The 13,845-nt window shown below is 42.5% G+C and overlaps 1 protein-coding gene across 1 annotated transcript; it reads right to left on the bottom strand.

Annotated features, from left to right (window-relative positions):
• Positions 1-4,239: 4,239 nt before the first annotated feature.
• On the bottom strand, positions 4,240-13,228 carry LOC105922000 (CCR4-NOT transcription complex subunit 9). Its single transcript, XM_036139684.1, has 8 exons — positions 13,010-13,228; positions 10,983-11,168; positions 10,797-10,912; positions 10,572-10,681; positions 10,374-10,483; positions 8,812-8,910; positions 8,633-8,724; positions 4,240-4,605 (listed from the first exon to the last, which is right to left on the bottom strand). Exons 1-8 carry the CDS (start codon positions 13,025-13,027, stop codon positions 4,437-4,439), a joined length of 900 nt encoding a protein of 299 aa, XP_035995577.1. The 5' UTR covers positions 13,028-13,228; the 3' UTR covers positions 4,240-4,436.
• Between the last annotated feature and the right edge of the window lie 617 nt (positions 13,229-13,845).

Below are 13,845 nucleotides of genomic sequence, written 5' to 3'. Positions count from 1 at the left end.
GTTTCTCTCTCTTTCTCGCTCTGTGTGTCCAGTTACTGCCAATTAAGACCACTGGCACAAAAACAGCATCATGCCAACTTAAACAAACTGAGCTAAAGATTAGCTTTAACTCAGATTTCATTGCATTTTTCCATGATGTCACAGAAGGAAGCAGACTGTTTGAGTCTTTAAAACACATCCATGGGTGTGCCTCCATTTGTGAGGCCCCATGGGGTCCGAGAAGATTGCGCCTGGAAAATGTTTCTCCTGCAGGGGGAGCCAGTGAGCCAATGGTTGCCGTCTGCCTTTACCTGCAACACCTGAAGCTCATCGTCATCTTCATCATCATCCTGCTACTTCAGATCAGCTCAGCTCAACGCCAGGCTGTTAAAATCGCCTCAGTGAACATTCTTCTTTAAAAAATATTAATTTTTAAGAGCTTGGCTGTATTTCTTCTCTGCTGTACCCTCCTGGTGTTTGGCACCCCTCAGTCCACCTCATCCTGTCTGCACTGGATCGTTTTCTGTTTACTCTGCCCGCATCTCTTGATCAGCACTGGGGAGTCTTTTTGTGTTTTACCATTCAGTGTGACGCCATTTAACGTCAACTGAGTGGATTAACCTATCAGAATCTTACAAGAACATGACAACATAGATATTAAAATTATAAACAACTTAATTTGGCTGCTTATTTAGTTTCACAGCAGGGCGGCTGATTAATCAGGCTGTGAGGTGTTCATTGTGTGGATAAGAGGCTCCATCTGAATACCCTTAATAGTAGCTCCTAGCTCCTCTTCCTTGACCTTTCATGGGGTCAACAGTAAGAACTCTACCAGGTGAGGAAAGGAGCTTGAGACTGCTGTATCGAATTTAACAGCCTTGAACTCAGACGTCATTAAGTGAAGGAAACACACATGGATGATGCGACTAAAATCCAGGCCTACAGCCTTTCCAAAAACGAGCTACAAAGTGTGCGATCTCTTGTCTCCGGACATTTTTATTGATTTCCGTGAGGGGTGTGTACTTATATATCATGTCAGGCAAAGAATTGTGGGCTACCGTGAGGCTCCTTAGTGCCAGTATGAGATGTTGCGATGTTCCTAAGCAACACTAGACACAGGAGGGAGCATAGAGGCTCATTTTCCTATCTCCTTCCTAACTGACTGCACTATTAGGACAATTAAACCATTAATCAGCCTCAAAAATGGAAATACCAGAATGGAATTTGTCAGAAAAACAACTGAAGAAGCCAGCCCAGTTCTGGAAGAGCATTCTTTGAACAGATGAGACTAAGACCAACCTTTTGGAGAAGTTTGGAGAAGAACTGGAACAGCTCATGATCTAAAATCATCATGAGCAGTCATGGCCTGCCAAGGATTCTCAACTAAATATTGAAAGGTAACATTTTACTTAGGGTTATGTTTATTTGTCCAATTACTTTTGAGCCCCTGAAATGAGGAGCGTTTGTAGAAAAATAGCTACAATGCTTCATGTTTAATATATTAGTATATATTATATATTATAAATTATATTATTTAGTATTTTTGTTCAACCCCTTGTATTAAACCTTAAAGTCTGCTCTTCAGTTACATTGCAGTTGCTGGTGAAGATTCTCAGTCATCCAGGTCATGGTCATTACGAAAAAGTAAAAAACAAAGCAACTGGACTTGTTTTCTGTAGTTTGAATAGGAATTTGCATGTTATCTAAGCCATTACAAGGCCTTAGTTGGGCAGTAGTATAAAGCTTGATGCTCCACATTACTCCAGACTTTTTGAATTGAGAAAGTTTCCTGGGGAGGAAGCGAAATGTCTTCAAACTACGGAAAACGAGTCCAGTTGCTTTGTTTTTTACATTGTAGTTGTTTAATTTCAAATCCGATGTGGTGGCATGCAGAGCCCAAATCATGAAGATTGTGTCACTGTCCAAATATTTCTGGTCCTAAGTATATATATATATATATATATATATATATATATATATATATATATATATATAAGGCTGCATAATCAACATCTCTATGAAAACTATAAAAAAAAAAACTTAGTTTTGACCCATGAATTTCAGTTTCTGATTGTCTGTTGGTGATAAAATTGGCACAATACGGTCTGGTGGTCAGGAACGTGGACTGAGAATGTGTGAAAAACTCTGTCCAGAAAGGCTGGAGGACCTCTCATTAAGACTGCATTAAGAGTCCGGCTGCCTGGAAGAACCATGAGGGATGGATGACCGTACGTCTCCCTCTCACCGACAGATCAGCGGCTAAAAACGGAAACACCACTTCAGGTTCCCTGAACCCAGTCGGCCTAATTGCTCTGGTCCATTTGTGAGGCTTAATGACTTTAGCTGCTGCTGCTCCTTTCCTTTTAAAGCCTAAACATACAAAAACACGCAGCGGATACCCTGGATCTTTGCCCCGTCGGGACGGTTAGAGTTTCTCCCAAATGGAGCGCAGGTGTTTTGTTAGTTTTTCCATGATGCATCCTGTCCATCTCGGTCACTGAGGATAATGGAGTCCATGAGAGGAGCAATCTGTTACTGTGCCGGTTAGAGGAAATGAAGCCTCATTAGTGACGTCTGTGAGGATGGAGCACTCAGGTGAGCCTCTGCTGAGGTTTCCCAACAACAGGACATGGGATGGATGTCTGAAACATCTGATTAAAAACAAAAACTGCTCATGGGGAGGATCGGATATTTTTCTAATTCATCATGTTGACAGATCAGTTAGAAACTTTTCTTTTTGAAAAACCATTGTGATAACGACCAAAAGCTGAGTTTGCACAGAGCAAACAGAAAATCTGATGTTTGCCTACATTTAGGAAACCTGGAGGAATTTCTGTGCAGCTGCCAGAACCACGTGGAGCAGAGATATATCCAGCTGGAAAGAGTTTCACTCACAAGCTTCACTGTAAGAAAAGTAGATTTGTTTAGCCCCATTCATTGGTGCGTAGAAACTAGGAATGTTTGAGCTGCAAAAAACTCAAACCGCTTCTCATCTAACGTCACTGCTGAGGCTTGGAATGGTTTGAAAGAGATCACTGCCTATAGGAGCCCGTCTCCAAGACCTCAACATCATCTACTGAGCTATCGCTATAGGCTTAGGCTGCTGGAGGACATCAGTCTCTATTCCTCTCACTCTGCTGAGTTCTCCTACTGCTCTCCAATTTGCATTGAACTTTTTGTTCTCTGTCATTTTTATCTTCATAGAAGGTACACCTGGTCTGGTGTTCTGTTAGCTCTGACTCTATGCTCTTTCAGCTCTGCATACCCCAAATTATTTAGTCTTTTACCTCCAGGTGGTGCTACAGAGCGCTGTTTACTAAAACCAGCCTCCACAGAGACAAGTTCTACCCCCAGGCTGGTTCTCTGATGGATCCTGAATAGCCAGAGGAATCAGATCCAGACCAGGCTGATTTCCATCAATACAACCATGTCTTCTTTAGAAAAAATACTGAATATACACATATTTACATTTTTCTGTTCCTTTTTATACGCCAAATGTAGGCATTGAGAGCAAAGTGTAAAATCCCTTGTTTAGACAAACTTGGCAAAAAAAGAGCAGATTTTGATTCTATACAGGAGGGAAAAAGGTTTGAAGACAAAATAAATAACAATGAGATGTCTTGGAAGGACCATCAGCGACAAAAATGTGCATCCAGTCCCTGCGGCCAGGTGTGGTCTGGATGGTTGGAGGTGGCGGTTGTATAATCTGATTAGCTGCGGCTGTACGCTCCCATACTGTAGGAACGATGTCCATACGTTAAAAGACTCCAATAAAATCCTGAATAGGCTGAAAAACGGTTCATTTAGAAACACACCAAGAGGCCTGTAATCATTTTTGTACAAATGAGGCATCAAAAACAAAAAAACAATCTGTGCAGAGGGACGCACGGTGAGGCAAATCTGCTGCGTCTGACGCCAGCGGAGAGATCGGGAGACGGTTTAACTTTTAAAGTTTGGAACAGGTGAACCACTAGAGGAGGCCAGGCAGCCATCAAACAAACCGTCTGATCATCTAATTCTGGTTATTGCTCACACTTTAAAATGTCTAATTTTTCCCAACGCTTCATTTTTCAGGGACGTATGTTATCTGGGAATTGTCTAAATGCTTGTGCAGATTCTCAGTTATCCGGCTCCACGCAGCAGCAAACAGGCATAAATCAGAGGCAACCAGACTTGTCGCTCAGTTCCGGTTGCCTCTAATTTAAGCCTGTCTGGCTGTCTCTCCTAAACGTTACCATCAAGCAGTTTGGAAAAAGAGTATTATGGGTCTCAGTAAAACATTTATTATCAGCATCAGGTTTGAAAATCTACAGTTTCTGAAAATTGAACAGTTCGTAACCAAAAACATGAAAAGAAACTCGTCCTCCGTCGTCTCCTGTCCTGCGCGGACAGTCTTAGCACCAGGCGTGGTGAAAGCGCGTCCCTAACAGGGAGTCCCGCCGCGGGTCGCCGCCGCGTCACTGCGGGGCGAGCGGGATGCCCCGGGCGTCCGTGACCTGGCCCTCCTGCAGGTTCTTGACGAGCTGAGCGAGCCAGCGCTTGGTGGTGGTGTCGTCCTTCAGAACCTGGGCGAAGGTGCTGTCCTTGAGCTGGTCCGGCAGACACTGACGCAGCGCCTCTCTGGCTCTGAGGAAACAGCAGCAAAGGTGAGAAAACCCGGACAGAGACAGGATATTAAACAACACTGGGCTAAAAAGCTATAGTTGGTAAACCTGTTCAGAAACACTTTTTATTATACGGGGTAAACTCGTCCTTCCATCCCGAAAGCAGTAAATACATGTATATTCAGATAAAGGAGGTTAAAATATAATTCTCTGTGGGGCCTGTAAAAGCTCTAACCAGTTAGTTTCTGCTTGCTGGCTGCGCACTTCTAGTGTTTATGTATCCGGTTAGCTAGTTTAGCAGTTAGCTTAGCGGTTAGCTTCGGTGTTAGCCGTTCATTTTAGCTCCGCGGCTCTCACCGTAGACTTTAAACATGGCTGAGAGTCACAAGAAGCAAACCGCGTTCATGTTTATGAGAAGAAGAGGAAGTCCTCAGTAGAAAGAAATAAGACCAGAGTGGATTTGGGAGATGTTTTTATCTATTTGTTTACACGCAATCCCCCCAGGAGCGGAAGAGCAAGGTAAGACATATTCAAAAAGAGTCTTGAGGAAACTTCCAGGGGAAATAAAATTAATAATAAATCGCATACTCTACCTTTAAAGAGGCCTCGATAAATATATTTTCTGGAATTATATTTTCAGTTTGAACGTCAGATAACTTGTCTTCACTCTCAGATGCCATGGTCTCAAGCTCAGTGACGACTGCGCTAGCTAACACTCCCTGTTAAAGTCACGTTCCTGCAGGCAGATTTAAATCCTGCTCAATAGATCAACAGAGGACCCAAGCTTGAGATGAAGAGCCACACACCCACCGGGAATAAGAGGAATGGGTGAGAGAGCAGTTATTTTTGTTTATATATTAAAAATATATATACTAGCAATAAATAATAATCATCTGCCAAAACAGTGTTACAGTGAATCCCCAATCTAAGGCTAAACTGAAGGTTTCAAGAGGTTTGGTAAAAACAAATAAATAGAAGAACACAGAGCAGGTGGTTCTGTTTCTGCTTTAGAAAAAAAAAAAAAAAAAAAAAAACACTGAATCCAGACGAAGCCCACTCCTCTGTAGGAAGCATTGCAGATCTGTCCCAAATGGACTCTAGCTCTGACGGAGAACCGTCTGACTCTAAGAGGCGGATTAAACAACACAGCAGGAGAGCTCTGAAACGTGAATCTATCCAAAACAAGCAGAACCACATGAGACGGATGAAAACATGTTAAAGGAGCTGGGAGGGGAGGATAAACCGGGCCTAAACCAGCGGTTTCTAAACGCTTTAAAGCTTCTTTTCCACCTTTATTCAGCCTCATCATCAGTTTTCCGTCTCTGGCAGGAGACGACCAGCAGCCAACATCTGGATCTGGGGACGCTTCCCCAACCTGCCTTTGGGTCGCCCCACAGATTTAGTTCTGGCCAGAACTTCTGTTTTCCTCACTCAGAACCACTCCTGCTGCTCCGTACGCACAGCTGAACTTTCTGAGGCTGAAACCTTAAATCCATCTTCCACCTGGGCCTGAACTCTTGATTAGAAAGGGTCATAATTTCCTCCAACTGGAGCTAAACACTCAGTTCCTTCAGAAGAAGTGTGACCCCAGACCATGACGCTGCCACCATCGTGTTTCACTGTAGGTGACCAAAAACGTCCAGGTTGGTTTCATCACACAAGAAAACGCTCCCCAATGGGTATGACATGGCGACAACACAGGAATAAACATCTGTTATTGTTTTAAATATGGGACCAGTAATGATATTTAAAAAAATATATATATAAAAATCACAGCTGATACCGATGATAAAGCCGGTATATCGTGCATCCCTAGAAAGATGTACAGTTCCTTCAGCCTCTCTGTCAGTTTATTTTTGACTTACCATCAATTTTTAAGTATCATCCAAAGCCAAAAGCATTTTATCATTTCCTTCTCCTTACCGATAGTGATAATTTTTTATATATAGGCCCCATAAGTAAACCTGGGCCGATATTAACAACGATGCAGACAAAAACTATATTCATTGTGTGGTTGTTTCATATTTTTTTGTAAGGGTAGGGAAAAATATAAAATAATTATCGGTCATAACAACTGTATTAATGTTATATTGGCCCAGATTTTCATATCTGGGCATTCCTGCTGCAAACCTTTCCTTCAGCTAAAGGATGCAAACGAGCAAAAGTTAGAAAAACCCTCCCATTATAGTTGAACTTTTCATTTCAGGTTAAGAACAGATTCACTAGAATTGTTGGTGGGCAGGAATTTAAGCCAGAAGAATCCTGAATGAAATAAAAAAAAAAAAAAAAGGAGTATTAGTTAACAGAAGTTCGTTCTCATCCAACTGGGTATTAAACTATATTTTCCATCTTTTATTCTCCCCAAAAACATGTTGTGACTTCATTAAATTTAACTTGTGTTACCCATAGTTTTTAATGTGAGGTGAATCCGTTATTTAAACAGACGATTGGAGACTTTTTACGATGCACTCATCATAGCTGTGTGACTGTTTTAAAAATAAACACTACAGCATCAAGAAGCCGTTCATATCCGAGCTGTGAGCTGAAACGTTTTAGTCTCCAGAGGAAGCAGCTTCATACGTTAATGTAAAACAAAGAGTGGCCTTTGTTACTGTAAGTACCCAGAAAGTACTTAACAGGATAAAGATGGCGAGCTTTTTGCTCCGCTACTAAAAGCGGTGCAGGTCCGTGGCGTTCCTTAATTACTGAAGCTGATGAGAATAACCTGAACAATCGATCGATGTCCTTTTTCCCGACGAACTGAAAGTATCCGCCGCCTGAAACGTCCGGGAGCGGAGGCGGGTTTGTGGGGAAACTTTAGAGACTACAGATGGATCCATTTGGATTAGAAATACTGGTCAGAACCACTAAAACATTAAGGGCTTGTTTATACGTTTTAATTACAATCTCCGTCCACAATAGAGAACAAATGCAGATTCCCTGCCACGCCACTAGTAGGCGCCACGTTCCTGGGCTTCTACGTACAGAAAGATTTGTTTTTTTTCCAGTGAAGACGACAACGGAGGCCGAGAAGTTTTCTGAACGTCACACCTTGGAGCCGGTTTTCATGCATGGATGGAAACTGACTTTTACACATTGGGGCAGTAAAGGCCTAAAAATCCTACTAGTTTCCTTTTATTCTGTTTTTCCACATCCATCAGGACCACTGAGCTATATAATACACTGGAGTGCTGATTTTGCCGAAAAACTGAAGTCACTGGCCGCCATCTTGCTACTCCCTACTCTCACAGAATCCCATAGGATTTGGCTGCAACAACAAGCAGTTTTCTGGCTGTGTGAAAACGTTTCATATGTAATTCTACAGTCAGTGGATGTACTAACACTATCAACTACTAGGAAATTAGGTGCTGAAATATTTTCATGTTATTCATATTAAATAGATAGATAGATAGATAGATAGATAGATAGATAGATAGATAGATAGATAGATAGATAGATAGATAGATAGATAGATAGATAGATAGATAGATAGATAGATAGAATGCAAAATATTTCAGCACATGACTTTCTCATTACTTGATATTTTTAGAACATAACATAAAAGTATATGGCATTTTACATTTTAAAAGTCTTAAACCCCCCCTGAACATGAGAAAATCCTCGTTATTCGATGCTGTAGCGCACAAATTCCCTAGTTACTGGGGGGAAAATAGGGAGTACCAATATGGCGGCCGGTGGCTTCACAGTGACTCGTTCTAACAGCGGCGATTAGCACTCCAGTGGATAATATAGCTCAGTGATCAGGACCCGTAGAGACTGAATCAGAACCTTGTTAAAACGTCCATCTGCTGAGCTACACCAAATAAATCCTGACATCTGTTCCTGTAAATATTGGGTTAAATGTAAACCTTTTCTTCTCCAAACAGCTGAAAACAGGCAGGATGGGAAACTAAATGACCTACGCCGCCTGTTTTATGTTGTTCTCTAACAGCTGAGAGGAATCTGTCCGCCTGTCCACATGGCGCCCTCTAGTGGCCCCAGCTGACTCTGGTTTTAAACATGAACCAGATCAGGGGTTTTTTCTCTACCTGAGGTTATCTGAGAGGCGAAGGTAGCAGCGGACCACGTGTTTCAGCAGGCGGGCCGACGGTTCTTTGGAGAGCTGCAGAACCATTTTCCCCTGCAGACAGAGAGACAGAGAGAAAGATGGGAACGTCAGAGCGGTCAGGAAAGCGACGCGGATCCAGGATGAATCCTGACGGCTTACCAGAATCATGGCCACGTGGGAGAAACGTTCGTATGTCTGACAGATGTAAGCCAGACCGGTGTCGTCCAGCAGGATCTTCTGTAGTATGAATGTAGCAACCTGAGGGCAGCATGAAAAGGAGTTAACTTCACCGTTCAACTACTAAACATCCTTTCAGTCTGCTTTTAATTCATAAAGGTTGGATTAGATTCTCATCAGAGTGACGGAGGCACACAACTGTTTCTTTTGCATTTCATTTAAATGAAGAAACAATAATATTCCTGTAAAGCAGACAGGTGACTGGTGTGTTTTAGACAGGAACATCCCTCAGAAACAGTCGCTCCACATTAGGGCTCTAACACACATGCAGCGCGGTTTAATACAAAGAGCAAAAACCTACAGGTGTGATCAGAAAATGCTTTGTTTTAGTATTTAAAAAAAACAGAAAGCAATGAAACTTGGACAGAAAAATAAAGCGTTGACTAGCGAGAAGGAAGTCAGCAGCTACTGGAGAAGGAATGAAAAAACATTTCAAACGTCCATCCAGCTTGAAGTGAACAGAGACGACTACAGGCTACGTGCTAATCTAGCTTTTTGTTTAGCTTATCGCTATAAAACTGGCCTAAAGTGTTAAACATATCAGGTATGACGCTGAACCATAAATGTCTCTTGTTAAGAATCTAGTTTCAATTATTTTCTGTCTGGTGGAGGAGGCTAAAATTACACGTTACTGAGGATGTAGATTAAATATACAACTGGCCTGCCATAAACATGACTACTGCTGTATCTGCTGGGGGCTTCAGGCTCCAGAGTTTCACCATCACAGCTGTTTCTGCATCGCTTTGGTGTGGAGGGCTTTAGACAGAAGCTCTGTCTCCTCTGGTTCTGATACTTTATGTAATAAAGAGCGATAAAAACACGTGTCGGCATCCCCGTCTGGAGCAACACGCTGCAGGCAGTTACCAGATCACCCGACGGTTGAATGAGTCAAAGATCTCCAGATAGAGGACGCCTCAGAGCACACTGCAAAAACGGATCTAAAAATAAGTAAAATGTTCTTAAAGTTAGTGTATTTGTCCTTGATTTGAGCAGGTAAAGAAGATTATTTGCCAATGGAATGAGTAATTTTACCCCTAAAATAACATAATTAGACATCCTGCACTTGAAATAAGATGATGGAGATGAATTGTTCCTATTTTAAGTGCAAGGATCTTATTCCATTGGCAGATCATCTTATTTACCCGCTCAAATCAAGGACAAATACACTAATTTTAAGAACATTTTACTTATTTTAAGTTCCGTTTTTGCAGTGCAGCTTTAAGTTTAACGCCAGCCGCTCCCTCTGGCTGCTTCACGCCTTTTAATCAGAAACTGGATTCCCAGGAGAAACGAAGGCAAAAGCTTGTCAGTTCTGCCAACTTTTTTCCTTCTAAGCTCTTAAATGATGCCTTCAGCGCCTCTTCACCAACAAATCCCACCTCTGGTCAGAACCTCCACCTCTGTTCAGCTCAAACCTGTCATTTTCCTGAAGGTTTGGGAACCACCGAGTCAGATAAGTGGGAAGACGAGACGCGTTAATTCACCGTTTTGGAGAGTTCGCTGCCCGACTCCATGATGCGGAGGCATAGCGGGATGATCTCGGTGGTCAGGAGGAAGTTAATCACTTCTTGTTCATCTGTTTTCACCAGAGCGCCTGGAACACAAACGACATTTTATCACAAGCTCCTGCCGATCTCTTCCAAAGCCAGCAAACCAAAACCCTCAGCGGCAGGACAACCGACCTATGACCCCGAGGCTGGTGAGGCGCAGGTACTCGAACGGCCGCGTCTTGCTGACGGTGTGCAGGAAGGGATACAGGAAGAGGGGGATGTGAGCCGCGAGGAACGCTGACCTGGGATGAGAAGAATTACAGCAGATTTCATCAACAGGTCCAGAATTAACGCGGTAAAATGAACAAAAATCCTGCAGAACAGATGATGCAGCTTAGCTGGTCAGTCTGGTTTTACCGCGTCTCTGGATGAGAGGCGACGCACTGCAGGAGAGCCAGGGCGTTGCACACTCTGTTGGACTGATGGGCCGTGAGCGTCGGCGGGTTTATGGATGGATAGATGTTCACTATTTCCTGCAGACGGAGGAGAACATCAGCTAGACGTCTCAGATCCCGTCAGGCGGAACCGGGCCGAGGAGCTCACCTGCAGCAGGGCAGCAATCGTGCCGAAGGAGTGCCAGAGCATGGGCGCCAGGTCCGGCACCGACTCGCGCTTCTTGCTCAGCTCCAGCAGAGCATTTTCTCTGGTCTCAGGGCTGGACAGCTCATTGATCCACTGGTAAATCTTCTCTCTGTCCACCTGGGCCAGGGCTGTGACGTTGGTTACAGCCTGTAGGACGGCACAAAACGTCAAACACCTGCAAAGTCTGCATTCTCCTCAGGGGTTCCCACTGACGTCTCCTGTGGATCTCTCAGTTTTTACAGTTGTTACCTGGGCAGTAGGAATAAGGAGCTTTCTCAAAGACAAAAAATTATTTTAATAAAGTGATTAACTGTGTTTGGACCCAAAACTCACTTTTATGAAATGATTTATGAATTTTAATACCGAACCTGAATCCACACTACATAAAAAAAAAAAAGAAAAGTACAAAAAGACATCAGATGTAAAAATAGTGAATGAGGGGAATAGGTGATTGAATCTGTGTGTGAATCAAATTCAGCTAATTATTTTAGTTTTCAGACAAGATATACTTTAAAAATCATATGTATGTCATATTTAATCCAGAGCGGGGTCGGCTGTGTGATTCAGATGGAAACTGAGCAGGTTAGGGCAGCAGCAGCTGTGTTGTGCCTGTGAGACAACGCTGAGGGAAGTAGGAACGCTCTTTGCAGCTCTCGCTGCCGCCTGCGACTCCAGAACGAGCTTTTAAAAGTAAAGTCCCTCAATTTATGTTTAGATTAAAAGTCAGTTTTAGGGAAATTTGTGTTTTCTGTGCACAAGGAAAATGAAATTGCCTCAGTTTGATCATTGGTACTAAAATATCAGTCTAATTATAGAACTGTGGCAAAATAGTTTATGATTAACTTAAAATGCAGAAAACATGCAGCAAAGATTTTCACATTTAACTTCTGGTACTTCAAGATACTCTCTACTAAATTTGTAAACGCTTTACTGTGACTATTCAGCCACGATGAACAGATTGAACTGATTTCTGCAGGAAATCAGACGGTCTGGCCGACAACACGCTGCAGCACTGGGGGTAAAACACTGAAGCCTGTCAGCAGGTCTCTGCCGTCCTGACAAGTCCAAGCAGAATTAAAATTGGCTCATAATCCTGAAGAACCGACTGCACATATGAAGTTTGGAGGTCTCCTTCCTCTTCCTCTTCCTCCGATATTTTTAGACAATAATCCCGTTTGCAAATTCTTGATTGAAAAAATTGTTTATTTTCCATTTGGGTCTTATTTTGAAGAAAGATATTCATATTGCCACATTCAGCCAATTTTAAAACATGCATTAAAAGCAGATTTTGCTTCCCCAACGTGAACATTTAAGTCAAAGCCATTGCATGTATGTGGTCCAGTTTACTATGAATTTAAAGAGAATGTTATTGTTATACCTCACATTTTCCATTATGAGAAGAATAATAATCTTGTAATAATTCCAAATAAAAAAATCTCCAGCTGCATCAACGACCTGTGCTAGTCGTTAAACATTCATTTTGCTTGTTGGTCTGCGGGAGGTCGCCAGCTGGCAAGCCCAGGCGATAACTGTCATTCAGTTTTCATACGCATGTTTATTCCTCAGAGTTAAATCGCAGTCAAAGGCCACACAAAATCCACGCAGGGGCCGTTTCCGGCCCCCGGGCCGCATGTTGGACACCCCTGGCCTGACTGGAGCTGCTCTGACACGGTCCCAAAACACAAACCAAATCAGATTATTTGTGTTTCCGCTGCAAATGCAAACAGCAGCAAAGCCTCCAAAGCTACTGATTAACTTTTTTTTATTATTATTTGAGAATAATAGCGATTCTCTAAACACTGAGCCACCTGAAGCTTTGACTATTTCTACGCAAAATTCTAAATATGGAGATGCAGAGCAGTAAAAAACAAGCATGTTCTAACTTAAAATAATGTGTAAAATAAATTCAACCACTACTGATGATATTTAGATCACAAGAAGTTAGACAGAGAGCGGCTAGCTAAAAAACCCGCTCATATTCAACTCACCGCTCCCGTCGTCAGCATTATCTGAAGCTCTCACTGGTTCCCAGATATTACTCTAAAACTCCACGTTTCAGCTAAACCATCAAACTTTAAACCTCCAACTTCTGTGGAGTTAAAACAAAACGGATGCCTTTAAACAGCCTGCTCCTCGTTCAGCGGACACAAATGATCTGTTTTTCTTCAGCAATGGAGGCTAACGAGATACGAACGTGACAAATATCGCGAGAGAACACGACATCTTCCCCGCCCCTCTTTCCTAGTCTCGTTCTTTTTTTTGTTGATGTGCTGATCGTTAACGATCCGGCTCAGGCTGCCCGTCTCTACACGAACGAACGGGCGACACGCCGCTTCTTTGCATTGACCCATTTCTATGACACTACAGTCGAGGTCAGTACTAAACCAGGATTGTACAAAAGTAAGGGTCGCAGTAAAATGAAAAATAACAAACCGTTACGATAAAAAATAGAATGAGTTCCAGTAAAGCTTGTTCAGTTGGAACTATTTCATAGACGGCTTTACACCAGAATGAAGGCGCAGCGCTTCAAATTTTGTAGTAAGCTCTGCTTCAATGACAAGAAAGATATACTATAGGCTACTAGTCGTCTTGATATATAACCATTTCACATTTTTATATAAACATGGAGAATATTGCATTAAAATTGGAAAGTTAAGAATTAATACTTTGAATAGAGTCCATATTTTACGCATGCAAGTCAGATCACCCAGAAATGGTCCAGGGCCAAATGTGCCACAGTCCAACAAGTGAAACCTTAATTGTGCATTTCCCTATCCTAGCAGTGGAGATAATCCCAGGTAGTGGAGTTTCAGGACCAGCATGT

This window comes from Fundulus heteroclitus, chromosome 7 (genome assembly GCF_011125445.2).
Source record: "Fundulus heteroclitus isolate FHET01 chromosome 7, MU-UCD_Fhet_4.1, whole genome shotgun sequence".
Lineage (NCBI taxonomy): Eukaryota > Metazoa > Chordata > Actinopteri > Cyprinodontiformes > Fundulidae > Fundulus > Fundulus heteroclitus.
This window is presented reverse-complemented; position numbering and strand designations above follow the sequence as displayed.

Excerpts from the sequence above, each read along its gene's own strand:
- LOC105922000 (XM_036139684.1), bottom strand. Across the intron at positions 10,913-10,982 it reads CGATTGCTGCCCTGCTGCAG|GAAATAGTGAACATCTATCC; the intron begins GTGAGCTCCTCG and ends CTCCGTCTGCAG. Across the intron at positions 8,911-10,373 it reads GCAGCGAACTCTCCAAAACG|GTTGCTACATTCATACTACA; the intron begins GTGAATTAACGC and ends TGCTGCCCTCAG.